The 20,956-nt window shown below is 46.6% G+C and overlaps 1 protein-coding gene across 10 annotated transcripts in view; it reads left to right on the plus strand.

The window, feature by feature from the left end:
* The window catches only part of Znf532 (zinc finger protein 532), a 109,904-nt gene extending 92,131 nt beyond the window's left edge, over positions 1-17,773 (plus strand). For 8 of the 10 annotated variants that reach the window (XM_029471791.1, XM_029471793.1, XM_029471789.1 and 5 more), the window contains 3 exons: positions 11,475-11,587; positions 13,923-14,091; positions 15,300-17,773. In XM_029471791.1, coding sequence (XP_029327651.1) covers positions 11,475-11,587; positions 13,923-14,091; positions 15,300-15,794 — 777 coding nt within the window. In that variant the 3' untranslated portion in view covers positions 15,795-17,773. The remainder of the gene's footprint in view (positions 1-11,474; positions 11,588-13,922; positions 14,092-15,299) is intronic. The other 2 variants (XM_029471797.1, XM_029471796.1) reach the window with 2 other exon arrangements.
* Positions 17,774-20,956: the final 3,183 nt, after the last annotated feature.

Consider the following 20,956-nt stretch of genomic DNA (forward strand, 5'->3'; position numbering starts at 1 on the left):
TGGGGATGGCAGAGGAAATGACAGCTACTCACTCTACAAGGCTGATTTAATATGGATTTTTTTTTTTTAATTGGCACTCACTAGTCTCTGGGAGGTCATAGATTCCCACTCAGCCCTGCTTCATAAACAGGACAGTTGTAGATGCAGGAGCATGCAGCCTCTGTGTGGGGAGGATGAAGCCTTACTTGGAGGCAGAGGTTCAAGCATTGAGGAAGGTTCAGCCTGACCATGGGAATGTATCCCGGGGTGGTTCAGGGGAGGACAAAGATACCCCATTGGAGCCTCACCTCTTCCACAGGGATCTATGGAGCCATCGCAGGCAGTTCTTGCACAGGGCATGTGACACTGGCCAGGACTCCATCTAGCCGTCCTGGTTCTATACACCCAGCATGATGGCTAATTATACCTATGTGCTTCATAACATAGTTTATTTAGACAGTTGGAAAAGCAGTGTGTGGTGGGGGGTTCAGAGCACTTGAGGGAGTAGCCTTCAATGACCATTTAATGTTCACCTTGGGGACAGTCAACGTTTATTTGCATATTTACTTCTTAATGTTATTAACAGATTTCTTACAAATCGTCTGATTTTAAAGTGGTGGTTGTTTTGAAAAGGAATGTTCATTTTCTCTTGACCTGAATAATTACAAGTACACATAGACATTTTAAAAGGCTGTTAGATAATTTCTAATTAAAAAGGATAAAAAACTGTTTATGAAAGATTATAAGGCGGATGGACGGTGGAGAATGTGCAACCTGGCGTGCCCAAGGCCCTGGGTTCAGTGTAGCACCACACAAGCCAGCCTTGGTGGCACATGCCTGTAATCCCAGTTTGAATTGGAGGAAGTATGGTCAGGAGTTGAGGATCATGTAGCTACATTGTGTGTTTAAGGTATGGTTGGTCTATAAAAGATCCTGACTTGAAGGAAAGAAAGAAGGGAAGGAAGAAAGGCAGGCAGTTTCTCTAAGTTTTCCCAGTGGTTCCTCTCTGAAGGTGGATTCTCTGAGAACAGACAGCTCATATTCTCCATCTGTAGGCAGACATTTTAGAAACAAAAGAGAATTCAGAGTTAGGACCAACCCCTGTGTAGAGGGGTAATGAGGCCAAGAATGGGCAGATGATTGGCAGTGGAGAGACTTCACAGTCATATGGCATTAGCAAATATTGAGAGCTCAGAAGGCGCACGGTGCATGCCTGGGGCCCCATCCCTTCCTTCAGTGTTCACCTGAAGGAGCCTCGTGAGAACGTGTTTGTCCTGAATACCATGGGAGGGCTTCCCGAGGGGTTTGTGAGGAAGGACCCCTGACACAGCAGAGAAGGGACTTGTTTAAAGTCTGTAAGAGTGACCAGAAGCCCTTCTGTTTCATCAGGGAACCTAGGTATGCGTTGGGGCCTGGGACTTCCCTGGAATTGCGTCCTCCTCCCGGGCAACCGTCTTGTATTGTCCTGAGCTTGGATGCTGAGGGCCAGCCTGCTTCCGTGCTTTCTGTTCTGCACTTGGCCTCTTGTTATTGCGTCTTATCACCATAATACATTGTAATTTTATAGTTGTACAGTGACTCCAACAGCAGGTTTTATGTTTATTTTGTTGGTGTGTGCGCACGTGTGTGTGTATATATAGTTCTGGGTTCTTTGTGACCCATTTCAAAGGTGCCACTTCCATAATCTAGATCACGTTCAAAGATACACTTAGCCTGGGAACCAATTTAGAATGTATTACATGAAACAGTAAAAAGCATTCCCCTTGTGTTGTAAGTCACAGCCTGGGTTACTTAAAATCTCATGTCTGCGGCCCTTGCTAAGTAGGTTTGCTTCTGCAGGATTCTCTCTGTTAATGTGAGACGATGGTCTAAGACAGGAAAGTTCGTTCCACATTCTAATGCTCTGTGGAAACCCACTTCAGCATTCGTATCTCAGTGCTGCGCTCAGACCGAGTGCAGAGCTAACCGGTCACAGTGGGAACGTTATGGCCTCAAAAGCCTCACGTGCCCGAGACAGCTTGGCTAACCTGCAGTCTGCATTCACACTGTCTCAGAGGTTTCTCCAGAACTGCCATTTCAGCTTGTGGAAACCTGGGTAACGGGATTAATTTTAACACTCTAATTATATTTCTCTGAGCTTCCATGTGCGGGCAGATCATGCTGTGTGCACGAAACACACGATCTTGGCCTATTCTTGGAAATGATGGAATTGGAACAGAGATCACATCAGTTCCCGAGGTGATAATGGGCTTCCAGTGATGGTTTAAGGGTTTATAGCCGAGGTCTAAATGTTCTGGAAAGGATGCCCGTCGTTGTCTGTGGAAAGGGTCCTCTGCCCAGGGAGCAAGGGTGACTGGGGCCAGTGGGCTTATTTTTTTTATTTTTCGCTAACTGTAACTGGAGTTAACATTATGTAGCTGGACCCAACAAGAAGGAAACGTTAAGACCCACACAACATTGGTTTTCACGTGTCCAGACGTCAACCTTAATACTAAGCAGTACTTGTATGCTGCCTCACTGAGGTATGCTTACAGTTAATGAAGTGAATTAAAAAATTAACTACTAAGGTGTCGTTTATGTAAATCTCAGTGCCTATCTTATAAAAAACTTGTTTTATAGAAAACATTATTTTTAGGAATATACTAGATTGTACCGGTTGGGTTGAGTATCCCTTGTCCAAAATGTTGAGGGCCAGAGCATGTTCCAGACTTAGGGTTTTATTTGGAGTATTTACACTGACTTTGCTGGTTGATTTTCATAGTGGGCATGCTCAGTCTTTTTCTTTCCCTCTATAGCATGTCTGCATTCCGGAGCTGTGTAAGCAGGGCACTCACATGTTTGAGTTACTCACGGGAATGTGTAACTTGCAAGCAGGTCTCTTCTGTATGTACCACTTCTGTTTAGGAAACATTTGCCACATTGCAGTGTATCTGCTGTGAACAGTATAAGTCATGAAAACTGAAAACCAAGGGAGGAATCACAGACAGAATGAGAGGAAGTGTTCCCTGAGGGCTGCTTTGAATTCAGATTCCAGCCGGGAGTTTGCTTATAGAGGCCCTGTGAGCACAGTGAACACTACCATCCCGTCCCTATATGGCACGCATTTCAGAAGAAAGCCTTCCCAGAGCATTTTCTGAAGGATACGTGGGAGAAGCTTGAATGTGAACCAAGCAGCTTTGAGAGCTTGTGGATGTGGCATAGACTGACAGGAAAGCTAGTGGCAGTCAGCTGGGATGATAGTGGGACCATGAGGGGCAGGTCCCAAGGCCTTTTGCTCTTCAGAGCTGCTCAGAGAGGAGAGCCCAGCTGTGCATATCCAGTGGTTTGCCCCTTAGCAGTGCAGTCTCTAGAGGTGAGGAGAGAAGAGACCTGGAAGACCCTACAGCTCAGAGATGACTGCTATTAATCTAGAAAGGTTTCAGATGGGCCTCTGGGAACATGTGCAAAGGAAAGGGAAGGGGCTATCACTGTCTCCAGTAGCTGATGTGAAGCTCAGTCTTTGTCTGTTGTAAGAAGAGGTGTACACTGCAGTGCTCCTGCACTGAGTTCATCTATTTGGTCCCTCTGTTCCAATGGTGATGGTGTCCATGCATACAATTCAAGGGCCTACAACCTTACCCACTCTCTTTGCATCTTCTACTTTCCCAGGCATTTGTGAAATCATAAAGCAGGCTATGTATGTTATCTCTTACTGTAACGGCAGAGCAAGAATCCTAACTTCTTGGCTTATCCTGCCATCTCTGTCTTGGACAGGGCTCTGAGCCCTGGCTCTTGTTTTGTAGACCAGGCTGGCCTTAAACTCACAGAGATCCACCTGCCTCTGCCTCCCGAGTATGCTACCAAGCCCAGCTTCACAACAGATAAATTCAGCAAACCCAGGCCATGCCATCTGTATCCTTCCGCAGAGCTCCTCCACAGACAGCTGGTGGAGTTAGCACTCAGCAAGTCCCATCTCCCAGTACACAGCAAGCCACCGTGTCCTCATCACTTGCAAAGGACGGACAGTGCATGGGGGCTGGCTCTGTGGCAGATGTTCCTGGAGAGCACTGGAGGCTAGCTGGTCACAGCCTCCATTGTGGTTATTCATCAGGGTGTCAGAGATGGGCTGAGATCCTGGTGTGACCCCCATTACTGGAAGGGCCCCTTGTTGCTAGAGTGCCAGGTGTGGAGGTATGCTGAAGAGCAGCAGGGGACACCATCTGCTGAGCTGCCTGGGGCCCGATTCTTATCGCCCTTCTGAGGCTTGTCTTGCCCTTGTTCCTGATTGGTGCAGGCTGCCTGCGTCCAGGGCCTTGTTGGTTGTCCTCTGGTACTGGATTCTGCTCTTAGGATGCTGGGCAGGCAACTTGTAAGCCATTCTTTTTCCCCCTTACTTTGTTCATTCATTACAGTATCCCTTTACAGCCGCTCTTCTCAAAGAAGAGCCTCTCTCTTCTTAAGCTCTGCCCTTCTACCTAGGCCTGACTCCTCCATTCCCTCAGTGCTGACCTGTGGAGGTCTCCGGTGGCTTTCTTGTCTGCGCTTTCTCGTGATGGCAGTGGCCTGCCTTGGAGGATGGAGGATGCTGTTTTCTCCCGGTTCCCTTCTTTATCGACCCTGCCTGCTCAGTCCTTCCCATCCAGCTCTAAATGGTGATGTGTCTTCACCCTCAGAAGGTTCTTTTTAAAAGACACACTTGTTTTGTGTGGACACAAGTGTGGAGGTCAGAGAACTACTTGTGGGAGTCTGCTCTCCTTCCACTGCGTAGGTTCTGGAAATGGAACTCAGATTACTAGGCCTGGCTGCAAGCACCATTGCTTACTAAAGCCTCACACAGACCCTCAGGAGAGTCTTAGTCAACGATCCTAGGTCTGCATCTCTGATACGGCTTGCTCTCCTGTCCCAGAGTTGACCGACACCTGCTTCACATCTGTGTAGACCTTCAAGGGCCTTTCATAGTGTACCTAAAATATAACTTTTAACCCCCTCCCCGCAAGACATCAGGCAAATCTTCCACCACAGAACCGTACCCTGATTCCCAAGTGTGACTTGAGTCCCTCCTGTCCCCAACTCTACTTTCTCTGGACCTTCCTTAGTTAGTAACTAGGAATTCTTTTCTGCTGGGCGCCCATGCTAACGCATATGGAAGGGCGCTTAACTTGCCCCCTCGATGCTGTCACCTACATTCAGCCTATCCACCAAGGCTCCCAGCAGCTCTTCACCTTTGAGAACTCTGCCAGATCTAGCCATCTTCCCACCCTTCCCTCAAGCCCAGGGCCCGTGTCTCTTCCTTGGAGTCATGGAGGATGGCTCTTCATATTTCACACTCTGCAGAATGACCCATTTATCATAGGTTCTCCATGTGACTCTCTACTTCAAAAAGTGTCTTGTCACATGCGTGGTAATCTCCAGCCCTCACCATGGAGCCCAGACCTTCTTCTGTGCTCTCCCTTCTCCCTCCTCTCACTCTCTAGAAGACTACATAAAGGACCTGACTGGGCAGTTCATGGATGGTCAAAGAGTATAGGGTTGGCCGGTCAGCCTTCCTGAGACTTATGGCACTGACCACCCGTGGCACTGGAGAGCAGGGGTCATCCTGGAGATGGGTACAGAAGCACTCATGGGTGTTGATGGATCTGAGGATGTTTTGTCAAGGAGTATCAGAGAGCCTTGATATTTTCATGGCTTTTAAGCTCCATAGGCAGTGTTTAGGACTAAGTGGTTAACTACAGAGCCATTTATCTATACTTCTCAGGAAGCTGAAATAATATAGTGGTGAATAGAACATCAGTTCTGGCCTGCTTATGCAATGAATCCTCCAAAGTTTCTCTCAACACATACTGTATATATTACAAGTAAAAATACCCGGTTTTATAAATATAGGTAAAAATGAATATCTATATTCAGAAAAGAAGTGTTATAAAATAAAGCTTTAGATTTGACCAGTGTTCGATGGATGAGGTTAAAAGCAATCATTAGTCTATTTTGAAGTCAGCATTTATTTTTAACTTTTACATTTAGTAGGGTGTCCGTGTGTGTCCGTGTGTGTGTGTGTGTGTGTGTGTGTGTGTGTGCCATGGTGTGGGAGTGGACAACTTGTGGAAGTTGGTTCTCTCCATTTCAAACTCAGCTCATTAGGCTTGGCAGCAGAAACATTTACCCACTGCCTTGTTACATCTATCTATCTATCTATCTATCTATCTATCTATCTATCTATCTATCTATCTATCTATCTATCTATCATCTCTCTCTCTCTCTCTCTCTCTCTCTCTATCTATCTATCTATGAATGAGACAGGCTCTCAGAATCATGGGGATGGGTGTTTCACTTGGGGATTGGAGGAGGGACAGTGTGAGCTTCAGCTGACCTGGAGGGTCTGCTCCCTCTGTCTAACCCAATCAGCCTCCTGTTTATCAGCTCACCCAGCGTCCCGCAGTCTCTGTGCAGGAGTCTGCCATGTTCATATCCCTTCTGACCTCTGAACACTAAGCCGTGCTTGCTCTGTTCCCAGCCCCTCATCCCAGCCGTCGCCTGGGATTACTCGGTAGGCTTACTGGTATGTTTCCAGTGCACACATGTAGATTATTGGAATAGTTCATGTGTGCTGAGCATTTCTAAAAAAAACAAGGCTCCGTGATGAGTAACTGGCAGCTTTGGTTCCCAGAGAGCATTTGGAGGATAAAAACAGCAAAGCATTCCTTTAAGAAAACCCAAAACATTAGAGGTTAGATACGCCTAATGTTTTCAGTAGCTTTATTCATCATGCTCTGCAAACTGGCAATCTTGATGTCCATCAATTGGTAAGTGGGCCAGTGAACTAGAATATAGCTATATAAGTGGAACATTTATACAACTAGGGTACTGCTATAAGAGTTGAGCATTTCTCTGAAGTGAAAAGGAAAATAAAGGAGAATTAGCCATGCGTTTGTTCTGGGAGCCTGTTACACTGTGGGGTGGCCCACTTGCATGACAGGTACACAAAGCAAAATGAGAGGCATAGAGAAGAGGGTGTGGCTGCTGACAGGGCTGAACACGAAGGGCCCGTGTTCCACAGAAGAGCATTGAGTGTTTCTAACCACTGAGCCACTGCTCCACACTTTTCTTTGCCTTGCATAACCCCTCTTTTGTCTCCCACATGCTGGGATTAGAAGTGTGAGCTGTGGTGCTCAGCACTATACAGAATATAAAATGCACTCGTGTAAAATTGTACCTTGGTAAACCTTACATTTTTTTTGAGGCAGTCGATCATAGAAGGCTTGCTTTGCGTGTACAATGTATTCACATGGCTCACAGAATCTAAGCATGAAGGAGCACAGCAGGGTCTCACTCCTACCCCCGAGCCCCTAAAATCTATAGCCATCCCATCTCCATGGGACACTTTCCCGTTCCCTGTCTTGTTCCCTGTGGTCAGCTGCAGTATGAAATCACTACATGGAAAATTCCAAATGTGAACAGCTCGTAAGTAGCATGGTGAATGCTTGCCGTGTCCCACCCGGGAGCTGAATCGTCGCTCTGTCTAGTGTGCCCTCTGTACCTGGTGTCCACCGTGAGTCACTGGGTGCCACCAGCTGCCTTGGTGATCACCACAGTGCCGATGTTAACTGACTTTCACTTTAGTAGTGCTGGTCTCGGCCCATGGGTAGGGTGCTGGTCTCGGCCCGTGGGTAGGGTGCTGCCAATTCAGATGAGCCAAAGAAAGACTTTGTAAATGCATGAGCTCTTTGAGACTTGGACACATTCATAGAACTTTTAGGAGCACACATAACTGTTGTTTTATTAGTTCATTTCTTACTGTGCTTAACTTGTAAATTTAATAAGGAGGAAACGCACAGCTTGCCCTAGTGTACTGTGGTTTGCTGTAAGCTTTCAACCTTGTAATGGGTTTGTGGGGCTAATTAAGTTCACTTTCCGCTTTTGGAGAGTTCATTGTAAGTTAAAGGTCGACTTCCTGTATAGAAAAGAGCAGCGCCCACACAGGCTTCAGTGCTGTCTGAGCATTCAGGCATCCTTCTGGAGACTTCAAACGTCCCCAGTAACAAAGTGTAGGGAGTCAGGGCTGTGCAGGGAAGACCCACCATGTTCCTGGACCAGATCCTAAGTAGACAGGTTCAGAGTTTAGAAGTTACCTTATGAGGGCTGCTGCTGGGGCATGCTTCCTTTCATGGAAAGCATTCCGATGGAGTTGAAGGTGTGTGTCAGACAGTGTGGCTTGGGAACAGCTGGGCGCCATTTAATCAGTTGGCATGCTGCTATTTCCTGATGGCTGTCAAGGGGGCTTCTTGAACATTGGTGGAGCATGGGCCTTGCCTTGTTCTCATTAAATTGTAAACCCTCAGGTTCATTTAATCTTGAAAGGCGTTTTGATCATTGCCTGTGCTAATGGCAATGCGATGCATGTTACAAGAGGAGCCCTCGGGAAATAGTGGTGTGGCTGTCTCCAGAGATCAGCCTGTTCCACCACACCCAGTTTAAGTGGTGCTAAGGAGAGTTTGTGCACATGGAGCGAGCACTCTGCCAACTGAGCCAAAGCTCCAGCCCTGTCTGTCATCTTGAAATGCAGTTCAGTTTTGTGTTTTCCCAACCTTGCAGGTTGCTAGCTCTGTGAAAATGGACTCAGGACAAAGCTGAGTCTCACCTACTGTCCCCTGAGGGCATCCCCACTGGCATTTCCTTATTAGGAGTTAATACAAAAAACATTAAACCCATCACCATAGAAAGTCCAGTCTCAGGCCGTCCAGTCTCCCTTTCCCTGTGTCCTCTTGCGGTGCTGTCATGTGTTATATTCTCTGAGTCTGCTGTTTGGCAGAGCTGACTTTCTTTTAGAAAGCAGGCTTATGTCTTAACTTCAAGTTGATCTGATATATACAAGATTAATAGGGAATTAGGGTCTTTGGGTTTTTTTTTTTTTTTTTTTAAAGATTTATTTATTTATTATATGTAAGTACACTGTAGCTGTCTTCAGACANTCCAGAAGAGGGCGCCAGATCTCGNTGCGGATGGTTGTGAGCCACCATGTGGTTGCTGGGATTTGAACTCTGGACCTTCGGAAGAGCAGTCGGGTGCTCTTACCCACTGAGCCATCTCACCAGCCCGGGTTTTTTTTTTAAATATTGTTATTGAAACAACTATTTGTTGATGATTCTGTGCTGAAAGCTTTATTCTGAAGTGGGTATTTGTTCCCTCTTGTTTGGCTACATAGTGGAGTAGGGGTTACTAATGGTTTGCTCTGTGTAATCAGAAATTGCCTATAATCCTCGAACTTGATAGAGTGAGGCAGGAGACTCATGCATCCGAGTCCAGTCTAGACAACATACTTGTCTTAAAAGAAAATAAAAATTATGGGGGGGAAATTAGGAAATGTCACTTACTTTTCTGTTGCTGTGACAAAACACGAGGACCAAGTCAACTTATAAAACATGTAATTGGGCTCATGGTTCAGAGGGTTCAGATTCATGATAGCAGGCAACAGGAACAGCTTAGACTTCACATCTCCATCCATAACTGGGGGCTTAGAAATGCATACTGGGAATGGAGCCCGAAACCTCAAAGCCCGCCCCCAGTGATGGCCATGATTTCTAGTCCTTACCGAACAGTTCCACCAATTAGGGACCAAGTATTTTCAAAAATGGCCTGTGGGGCCATTCTCATTCAGACCACCACATCTCTCTATCCCCATCAAATATTGATACTTTTAGTGTTAACATGGAGATGAGAATTCTTTCCTTCACCTTTGTTTGGGTTCAGAGGTCTTCTCAACACCCACCAAACCATTTTGCTTTATTTAGAAAATTGAGTGTGGCATTGAACATTTTTAACCCCAACACTTGGGAGGCTGAAACAGGAGGATCGCCATGAGTTTAAGGCCAGCCTAAGCCAGATAGCTTGTTTTATAAACAAACCAAACCTATTTCCCACTGTGCTGATGTAACCGAGGATATACAGGGCGAATTTCCCAGTGTTTCCTTAGCAATCTGTGAGGAAGGCACTCTTGTATGCTGGTGGCTTTATTATTGGCTAATAAGCCAAGTATCTGCATGGGACTCACACCACTGTGCTTCATAGACACCGGGTGCCAACCCGCTTTGATTCTATAGAGCCGGACTCTCACCTGTTAAATGGGTTTGATGTTTACATATGTCAGATGACTATGTTTAAGAAAGTGTCTATCCATCGTTTGTACTGTCACTAGAAATAAATGTCTCTTGCATAAGAACTGATCCTACACTGACTTAAGGAAGGCTAAGCCAAATTTGGCTCCATGCTGGAGAACGACAGCTCTCCTGTAATATGGCAGTGTTTGATTTTGGGCTGCTTGATAGATGTCATGCCCAAGACTCTTTTAAAGCTAAACCTCCATTTGCTTCAAGGGTCCTGTGCAGAGGGACATCTGACTGGCACAACCGTGACTCGCACCACAGTGGGAAACTTTTATGTATATAGTACTTGGGATTTAACTGGGGCCTCGTGCATTAGGTAAACACTCGACCACTGTCCTATAGCCCCAGCCTGGGAACTTAACTATAAAGAGTTATTTTTGCCAGCAGCTTTAAAGTATTTTTATCCCTTATGATATCTCATATGAAAGTGCCCTTCAAAGTGCTGTGTTCCCAAGATAATCACATGCATCTTACAAAACCAGGGTCTTCTAGAAAAACTTCCCTTATAGAACTGAGTAGTCATCACTGACGAGCAAAGGTTTTAAACGTTTAAAAGCAGCCAGCAGTTTGACATGGCACACTGAAAAGGGGACAATCCCATTCACAACAGAGCAAGTGATGGTTTTCCTTCGTAGCTATTGAAATGGTTGCCACCTACTTTTAAAACAGTAATTTTTCTTAAATAATATTTATATTCTATAACAAATACCTGGGTATTTGGGTTAGATTAAAAAAGTGTAAGTAATTAGGGTGTGAAAAATTCCACCCTCCTAAAATGAGCTTCTTCCTAGATGATCCACTGTTGCACTGTATTGCAATTTGAGATTTTATTTAAATGTGTATGAGTGTTTTGCCTGAATGTATGTCTGTGTATCATGTGTGTGCAGTACCATAGAGGCTGGAAGAGGGTGTCCAATTACCTGGAACTGCAGTCATACAGTCGTGAGCTGCCCTGTGGGTGCTGGGAATTGAATCCTGGTCCTTTTAACTATTCAGTGGGACTGAATCACTTCTCTCCAGCCCTATAGAACTTTATAGTTTTGTTAGTTTTTATGATATTGTAGGGCTGCCATAACTCAGTGGTAAAGCAGTTACTTAGCATGCCCATGGTCAGCATTGATAACCAATTTTAAATGCCAGTTTAAATATGTCAGGTGATCCAGGCCCAGTGATGCCCACCTTTATCCTAGCGCCTGGAATCAGAGGCAGGTGGACATCGGTGAGTTCGAGCCTGGTCTACAGAGTGAGTTCCAGGACAGCCAGGGCTACATAGTGAGACCCTGTGTGAAAAACCTATCCGTTAATCAGGTGACTTTTGCCTCCACGGTCTTAAGGGTCCCTCTCTTCTCTCCCGCACAGCAAATGAAGAAGCACCCCTGCCGCCAGTGTGACAAGTCTTTCAGCTCCTCCCACAGCCTGTGCCGCCACAATCGCATCAAGCACAAAGGCATCCGGAAAGTTTACGCCTGCTCGTAAGTCTCTCAGTCTGCTATGCGCACACGCAGAAGGGATTGCGACCCAGAAAGCTTCTCGGGCTTTGCCTTTATTCCTGAATCCTGCTCTGCTCTGGTGTCTCGTGTGTATCCCACTTCTGTGTGTGTGTTGCCCTCATCGCACGTAAAGCAGGAGAGCGGTGTTTTACACACAGACACGCGCGCGCGCGCGCACACACACACACACACACAGAGTTTGTCTTCGGGTGTGGCGGGCTTTTCAGGCACACAGTAGATGAGATGGCTCTCACTTAGTGACTGGGCCATGTGACCATGTAGATTTGGGGTTGATCCACAGTGGAATTCTCTCGCCCAGACCGTGGCCATCTGGCTGCAGCCTGTCCCCTAAGTTAGACGCGTTCACTGTTGGCTGGGCTCAGATGTGAGGGACTGAAGGGGCCAACGTAAACTCACTCACCAGCAGTTGGTCATAAACTGTCTCTTGTATGAGATGACCAGGCTGTGGTTGATTGTTAGCAGGAAATCTGTCTCGCTCACTCAACTCACACGTGTAAAGTAACTTGATAGGAGAGAGCACTGCTCCTAAGAAAACCGGGGACTGGAGAGATGGTTCAGCATTTAGGAGCACTTGTTCTTGCAGAAAGACTTGAGTTCAATTTCTAGCACCTAGGAATGCAGGAGTGCTACATGGTAACCCACAACCATTGTAGCTTCATTCCAGGGAACCCAGTACTTCTCTCTGACCTCCACAGGCACCAAGTATGCATTTGGTGCACATACGTACATGCCCACAAAACACTGACACAAAAAAGATAAACTGAACAAACTAACTGGGGTGTGTGTGTGTGTGCAAGCACAGAGCCATCATGGAACGCAATGATTGTGGTCAGAGCCAGGCCTTGTGGGCCTCTTGCTGAGGACATACATGAGGTACGAGGGTTTGCTGTGCCTTGGGCAGTTAGAGGAAGTTTTCTAGGTAGGAAGTGAAAGTGTGGAGCCATGTGTGAAGTGACAGCATCCCATAAAGTCTGTGTCAACACAGTAAGAGCATCATAAGTCACATGACATCCACATGGAGAAGATGGAGAAACCTGACGTGGGCCTTCCATGACAGTCCACCTAAGGGTCAAAGGGAAGAGCTAATTCCACAGGGTTGTCTCTGGCCCTACATATGTACCATGGTGCCCCTGCACACGCATGCACACACGCACACACACTCAGAGGAAAAGAGAACAAATCGTTTATGCTTGAGAACAGTTCTTGCTGCCACTCGACAGAGGAAGGGCCTCTAACATGAAGTCAACAACATTTGGGGGCTGTCATTAGGAAATCCCCAAATGCCTTTTGAAGGTAACAAATGTGGTTCTAAAGATGTGGGATGCTGGCATCCTTCACAGTGCAGTGAGTTTCATGTTTGTTTGGGATTTGGGGGGACGTGCATTTAGAGACAGAGTCTCACTCTTTAGTCCAGGTTAGTCTCAAACTATAATTCTTCTGTCCTGTCTTCCTGCTTTAGAACAGGCATGTGCCAGCCTGTGGTCTCAGTGCTGTCTCTTACATCTAACATAGAGTATCCATAGTCAGTATGGCCATTAACCAGTTTAAAGCTTGCTTTTGGACTGTATTTAGAAGAATGCAGGCAGTGGTGGCGCACGCCTTTAATCCCAGCACTCGGGAGGCAGAGGCAGGAGGATTTTTGAGTTCGAGGCCAGCCTGGTCTACAGAGTGAGTTCCAGGATAGCCAGGGCTACACAGAGAAACCCCATCTCTAATAACCAAAAAAAAAAAAAAAAAAAAGGGAGACTAGTAATAGTAAATTAAAGAATGAAAATCATCTTTGTAGTATACAAAACTTTAAGTAATTTACCTCTCATGGATATCTTCATTTTAATCTCATGAATGAATAAGCATTTCCAGGTACAAACACAAGTTGCATTTGTGCTTTGAGGAATCTAGGCTAACATTTCATCGTGACTTACAGAGGGGAGAGGGGACAGGGATCCAGAAGGGGCCATCTGCAGCCCGGGGAATCTCTAGTGTAAATTCCTAGGGCTGCACTGTGCCACTGTGAAGAAAACAGAAAATCCAGTATTCTTCAGTTTTGTTTATTTTTTTATTTTTAAGATTGAAGCCATCTAGAATTGCAAATTAAATAATGCTTTAGCCAAACCTATGCAGAAATTTGTCCTTTTAATCAGTACCTTTTACCAAAGCCTAGGGATAGGACCTTTTCCCAGTAGGGAGTGGGAGTCACAGCACTGCTTGTTTTATTTGGAGGCCCCAGTGTCAGCTCTGCCTCCCTGAGCCTCTGCAGTGAGCAGCCATAGTTCCACTCTCTGTCTTGTGCTCACAGGCACTGCCCAGACTCCCGGCGGACCTTCACCAAGCGACTGATGCTGGAGAGGCACATACAGCTGATGCACGGGATCAAGGACCCTGACGTGAAAGAGCTGAGTGATGACGCTGGTGATGTTACCAACGAGGAGGAGGAGGAGGAGGCGGAGATAAAGGAGGACGACAAGGTCAGACATCTCAACTCTGCTCTTTCACTGTCACCTGTGCTGACGAGGGTCCCCTGTTCAACTCTCAACAGCATTTAGTGTAGTTGCAGCTTAAGTCAGATCTTGTCAGGTACTACAGTAATCCCTTGTAGCCCTTCCCGGCTCCCAGCTGCTCCTGGAAGATAACCTCTCAAAGGATCTCTTAATCTACCTCATAAAATTATATATTTGACTTAGGGAAATTGTCCATTAAAGAAGTGTATTAAGCACATGCTAGTGACTGGCTGCGTCAGGAGTGGCAGGTGTGCAGAGTGACTCTCTGGAATGGTAGAAGATCAGATCCCACACTCAAGCCATATTCTTCTCTTTATGGGTAGTGAGCCTCTGTCAGCTGATGGTGTGTATATGCAGGAGCCCACGCACACAGCATTGGGTGTTCTGCTTGCTGTTAAAGTTACAGAAAGCACCAAACAGCAGTTTTTCCTAGCTTTGGTGGCAGGATCAGTCTAGAAGAGGCTGACACAGTTTCTCAAGACACACATTAACAGCGGTCATTGAGTGTGCACTTCCTTGGGACAGAGTCAGGTGGGTGTGGCATTAGGACAGGTCTTCCCCACAGCAGAGGTAGCTGCAAGGGCAGGCCATAAGAGCGGTGCCCTAGTACAGAAGATGCAGAAGTGGGAGCCTTTGGGATTTAGAAAGCTTGGGAAAAGGAAGAAGGCAGCTCCAGAGGGGACATGTGACAGGGAGGACTGGGACAGTTGCTGGGGCAGGAGCCAGTGCTGGGTCCTTGCGGTCTCTTCCTCAACCCCTCTAGTCGTAATAAAACCCTGTGTCCCTCATCCTCTCCCGTGAGGTGCTCCCCTCTGTCTTCCTTGGCCTAAGTGTCCGAAAAGCACACAGGCCTTGCTCCCTCCTGGGCCTATATCCTCAGCTTCTGGTTGTCAGAAGGAGGCCCGCTTATCCAGCCATTACGGTCCTTCCCCGTGTTTTCCTACTCGAGCCCTTCCCACACCCTTGCTTTGTCTCCCCTGCATCCCGAGGTCACGAAGGCACTGCTGTGCACACGGACACGGAAATGCTTCCTATTTGTGGGGTGAATTCACACCGTTAAGGCCTCCAACCCTACCCCATCCAGTATGTGCTTTCTTGTCCGGCATAGAACCCACCATCTTCAGTTGTATCTTTTTGTTTGTTTGTTTGTTTTGGTTCCCCCCCACACAACAAAGGTTCCCAGTCCCAAGCGGAAGTTGGAGGAGCCGGTTTTAGAGTTCAGGCCTCCCAGAGGAGCCATCACTCAGCCACTGAAGAAACTGAAAATCAATGTCTTTAAGGTCCACAAGTGTGCCGTGTGTGGCTTCACCACCGAGAACCTGCTGCAGTTCCATGAACACATCCCGCAGCACAGGTCGGACGGCTCCTCCCACCAGTGCCGGGAGTGCGGCCTGTGCTACACGTCCCACGGCTCCCTGGCCAGGCACCTCTTCATCGTGCACAAGCTGAAGGAGCCTCAGCCGGTGTCCAAGCAGAACGGGGCTGGGGAAGACAGCCAGCAGGAGAACAAGCCCAACCCTGAGGACGAGGCCGCTGAGGGGGCAGCATCAGACAGGAAGTGCAAAGTGTGCGCCAAGACTTTCGAAACGGAAGCTGCCTTAAACACACACATGCGGACACACGGCATGGCCTTCATCAAATCCAAAAGAATGAGTTCAGCTGAAAAATAGCCACAGAACTTCCGGGAGGACATCCCCTATCCACATAGGAATGGAGAATAAGACGTTTTTGTTACCAAAAGTTGGCAGTATGACAGAGTTACCAGTACTGTCTAGGCTGTCGCCACAGACTCGCTGTCCTGCCCTCTCACCTCTGCAGATGTGTCCCTTCCCACACATGTTAAAGGCAGTATTTGAGTTTTAAAGAGTTTGTATATATTTAAATAACGTTTTATACTCTTTGTTACATGTTTGTATCAGTATTTGGTGGAAAATGTTTTGAGGTTTCTTTGTGTGTGTGTGTGTGTGTGTGTGTGTTATTAGGATTCTCTTTTTTTTTTGTACTGTTTCTTTAAAATGGAGTTCTTAGTAACAGCGGCAGTTCCTGAATTTGAACCAACCATTTTGTATGTTACAAATTTGAATGAGTTCAATAATTACAGGCTATCATGCCTTTTTTAGTGTTTTTAATTTTTAGAACTCGCCACATAAATTATAAGTGATTGTGGGTCTCACAACACTAGCAACTTTCAAGTGTCTTAGCACCACACGCAGCGTGCCTGCTCCTAGCAACCGAGGGCTCCAAGGACAACATCACCCAGGTGAGGATGTGGCCTGAGCCACCCCAGACGGCGTCAGCCTTCCAGGCCCTACCTCTGTCCACAGTGGACAAAAGAGGTCAGGAGTTCAGTAGGGTGTCCTTCAGTCCATCTGGGAGAGTGAGGAAGAAGAGATTCATAAAGTGGAGATAATGGAGCTGGCAAGTTTTCTGGGTGAGTTCACAAGGCTGACTTACAGGGCACGAGGAGACAGGCTAGGAAAAGGGTAGCCTGTGGTCAGAGTGGAGAGTCATAGTTAGACCTGTAGCTCTCTATTGTCAGGTTTTGTCATAGAACTCACCAACTATTCCGAAGACATATACTTCAAGGGTATCAAGTATATCTCTGGTTCTTGACAGGGACAAAAGGGCAGGGTTGACTTAACCCTTTGCTGTCTACACAGTTGGGGGTTCCTGTTCTGGGTGCTACTGCCAAATGTTCTGGTACTTAAGTGTCGAGACGCCCAGCCTCACCACCGACCTAGCACTGCAGCAGCCTGTACTCTGCAACTGGCCATAGATGAGCCACCAGGCTTCTAGAGTCGTCTCAGCACCCTCTCAAGGTCACCTGACTGGAGCACTGCCGATGACGTGCTCTTGTTCACATCCCTGTATAGTTCTCTGGGAAAGCTATATATATATATTTTGGTTATTGTTTTGTGTTTTCCGTTACATTTTATATCTTGTATTTATCGCCCGATATGTTTTGTACTTTTGTTTTCCTGAAACAAAGAAATCCATGTGTGTGTATATAGAGACTTGCATGCTAGACTGTAGTCAACTGTTCGGTTCCTTGAAAAGTCTTGCTGCTGTTGGGTGTGCACCTTACACCTCTGCAACTGTATTCAACCCATTTCACATGTAAATAAATGAGGAACGTCTGGCCCTTGAGCTTCTTCAAGAGAGTTATTGGTGGGTCTCTGACATCATACAGTCGGGGGAGTGACTCACTGGGGGACAGGCTGCAGAATACTGCAGGCTTCTTTCCCCCTCTGAAGAATGGCTTCTGGTTCCCATCGGCGACCAGCTCGTCGCTACTCTGCCGCTCTCTGTTGACGACATGGGTACAATCCAGGGGTGTGAGATATTCCTCGGCTTGAAGTGTAGTTGCTGTTACGTGTCACATCCTCGCCCACTTGTGTCCACTGCACTTTCACACGTTCCTGCATTTGAACCTTGCAATAAGCCTGCGTGGCGGACACGCAGGTCCGTGCAGCCGTACAGTTGAGGAGGCTGCGCCCAGGTTCAGCTCTTCGCCCGGTCCCTCATAGCTGGTAAGTGGCTTTGCATATTAGAACCCAAATATTTTGCTCTCAATCTTGCCCTTTGTGGTTATGTACATATTGACAAATATTCATTTATTCAACAAATAAAAGTTATGTGCAAAAAAAAAAAAATAACATAGTCAAACTTTTGTTCGGGGAAACTATGGCTTTTTAGGAGTTTTTTTTTTTACTTACATGTGTCTGTGTGAGCGTAGCACACAGTTTGAGTGTGGGTGCTGCAGAGAGACCAGAGCTGTCAGGTCTGGGAAGCCTGAGTCACAGGTGGCTGCAAACCAGTTACCCAGCATGTCGCTGGCCAGCAAATGCAGGTTCTCTGCAGGAGCAATACAAGCTCTGGAGCACTGAAAACCGTCTCTCCAGGCTTTTATTTACACTACAGCTTTTATTAGATAACCTGAAAGTATTTTTCCTTTCAAAATTAGCAAGATCTCTTGATAACACGAAGACCTAAGACCTGTTAAATGTTTGGTTTTGAAGGGTTACAAGAACAACGGCTCTTTAAAATGCCGAGAGGTTCAAAACAGAAATCAGAACCCAGGTCACAAAACTGGCATTCAAGTGCTGTCCCCTGCAGGAAAGCCTGGCCAGTCAGCACCTCCCAGAAGAACTGGTGACCTAAAGGACAGATCTTGAGGACATTTGCCAGGATACAGCAGCGATTAGAAGCTTGTGGCAGCCAGTGAAGAAGTCAAGAAGGATAGAATGAGGGGGCCCAAGGTTGGTTTTGTAGACATTCCAGGTAGAGGACCAGAGTCCTGGAAAAGCCAGACAGGAGCATGCCTGACCATGAGTCAAGTGATGCGCATGCAAGTTAACACAGCACTGAGCCAGGATCCCGGTGCTGGCACTTAGCCCCCGTCCAGCGCTCAGTAGTCCCTGGTGCTAAGTGTGGGTATTTGAGAGAGAAGACAGAGCAGAGCAAATGAATGTCCGAGGAGTTGTTTTCCTTATTTCCAGTGTTCTCTGTGAGTTGGCTGAGGGAGGTATGGCTCCCTAGCCCCTCACCCCATTTTCTCACTGGCCCAGGAACTGAAAGGGATACGTTGGCCCAGAAGTAACAGTAGGAGAAAGCAGCGTGTTCCCTAACTCAGTGACCAGAACCAGTCCTGTGGTCCCTGGTGTGTCAGGAAGAACTTTCTTCCCAGGACGGCCATGACAGGAATCGTTGCCGGAACTATGTGCTAGCACAGCGTAAGGCCTGGATGCAGTGGGGGTCGCCACCGCAGGGCAGAGGCTTCTGATGTGATCCCGTGTTCTGAATTAGGAAAGAGTGTCATGCAATGAAACACAGGAAAAGAAAGTGCATTTGAAAGTTCAAGCCTAGATTTCAAGCTGGAGATTTAGATTAAATACTAAGAAAAGAGTTTGACTTTTAGATACACATTGAAGACGGGGGTGTGTCTCTAGCTGGGCAACTTTGTGTTAGCAGGGCTAGGAACAGCAATGCCCAGGGGAGACTAGCAGCCCATGATAACTGACCAAAGGGGAAGTGTAGGCTCAGTCCACAAGGCCACGATCTCAGCAGACTCCTCCCTCCACGGCGTGAAGTCTGAAGACTGACTGTATCCCTACCTCCTACCGTGGATTTCAACAGGATCTCTGAGCTTGTTTGAGTCCCATCTCCAGGTCTGACCAACAGTGAGATTTCTACTGGACAACTTGGGCAGCGAGTATGAACATAAAATGTTATCAATAGACTCATTCTGTGAGCACTTAAACGCCCACATTGGGGAGGGGAAATGAAGAAAATATGCTGAAGAATTCACTAGGACTTGTAGGTCTCCTAACCCAGGAAGGTGGTCTGACAGTACACAGTGCACTAGGCCCCTGGGGTTTCTGGTGCTCTGATGCATACAGAGATGGCTACAGATGGTAGCTCTGAACCTTAGATCTTCTGGGAAAACCTTGGCCCCTCTTCAAGCACAGTTCTGCTCTCCTTAAATGGTTCCTTTGACCTTCTCTTCTCCCCAGCTACCCCCAACTATGAATCTCACATCAGTACCAAGTCAATCATAAACATATGAGTGTGGTTACATAACCTATAGACGTACAAAACATGAATAGGGATTCAAGGCCACCACAAGAGAAAACCACTAGACCACAAAGGAAGACTGCAAGCGGAAGATACTGAAGGAGAACCCTCAAGCCAGAAAACAAATGAGCCCCAGTAACCTCAAGTTCTTAACTACCACTGCTGTTCTGTGTACAGACGATGTTACCCAGTGAAGCAGCTGAGTGGCTTTTTAATAGAAGCTTAACTGTAGGCTACCTGCAGGAGAATCACCACTATAGGCACACAAGGGCTGCAGGAGAGAGGGTTGGGGATACTTAGTCCAAACAGAGCAAGCGAAAAACTAAAGAGACAAAAAGACATTCTGTAAGGAAAAAGCCAATTCATCAACAGATGGTGCCAGTTGTAAATACACCCAACACTAAGCCCCTATGTATATTAATAAGGTGTTAATAGTTTTGGAGGGAAAGATACTGTACTACAAATGTAGCAGGGGACTTTAATGCCCACAGTCAAGAAGGGCCATCCCTAGACCAATCTATTGGGGAAACATTGGACTTTGGACCAAATGGACCTAAAAAAGGTATCGACAATACATTCCATCCAGCATCAACACATGTGCAGGAGACATTCTCCAGGACAGTTACTCTATTAGCTACAGAACAAGTCTGAACAAGTTTGGAAGGACTGAGAACAGCAGGTGTCTTTCCTGGCTATAACCCGTGAAGATAGTCACAGAAGCCTTGACATAGCCAGTTAGAAATTAAAAAGGAGACTAGGGAGTTGGCTAGGTGAAAAGGAAAACAATGGAAACTTGCGGGCTGCAGTAAGAGGGAGGAAAATGTAGAGCGATACATGATTCTCTCCTCTTCCGAGGAACTTGTAGACTAGCCAGTTGTAATTCTATAGTTAGCGTTACCCTGAAAACACTCATTCTAAATACATGGGCCTTGGTCCATGTGGCTTGGACGTGGGGCTAAATCTGGAACGTGGTTACTGTCAGTTTTCCCTGTGTGTTCTCTTTTCATGTCTATTTTAACCCTCTCCGAAGTCCTAATGGGTTCTGGCAATTACGTTAGTATGTACTCATACTAAACCTCACACTGCTAACTCCAGAACGTGGAAGGCCCTATCTCAAATAAAACCTTCAACCTCTCCATATATTGTGTGATGGAACGTGTATAACAGCTCTCAATTTTCTTTTTTTTTTTTTTTTTTTTTTTTTTTTTTTTGAGACGGGTTTTTTTTATAAACCCGTTTCTCTCTCACAAATCTCACT

Source organism: Mus caroli, chromosome 18 (genome assembly GCF_900094665.2).
Source record: "Mus caroli chromosome 18, CAROLI_EIJ_v1.1, whole genome shotgun sequence".
NCBI classification, from domain to species: domain Eukaryota; kingdom Metazoa; phylum Chordata; class Mammalia; order Rodentia; family Muridae; genus Mus; species Mus caroli.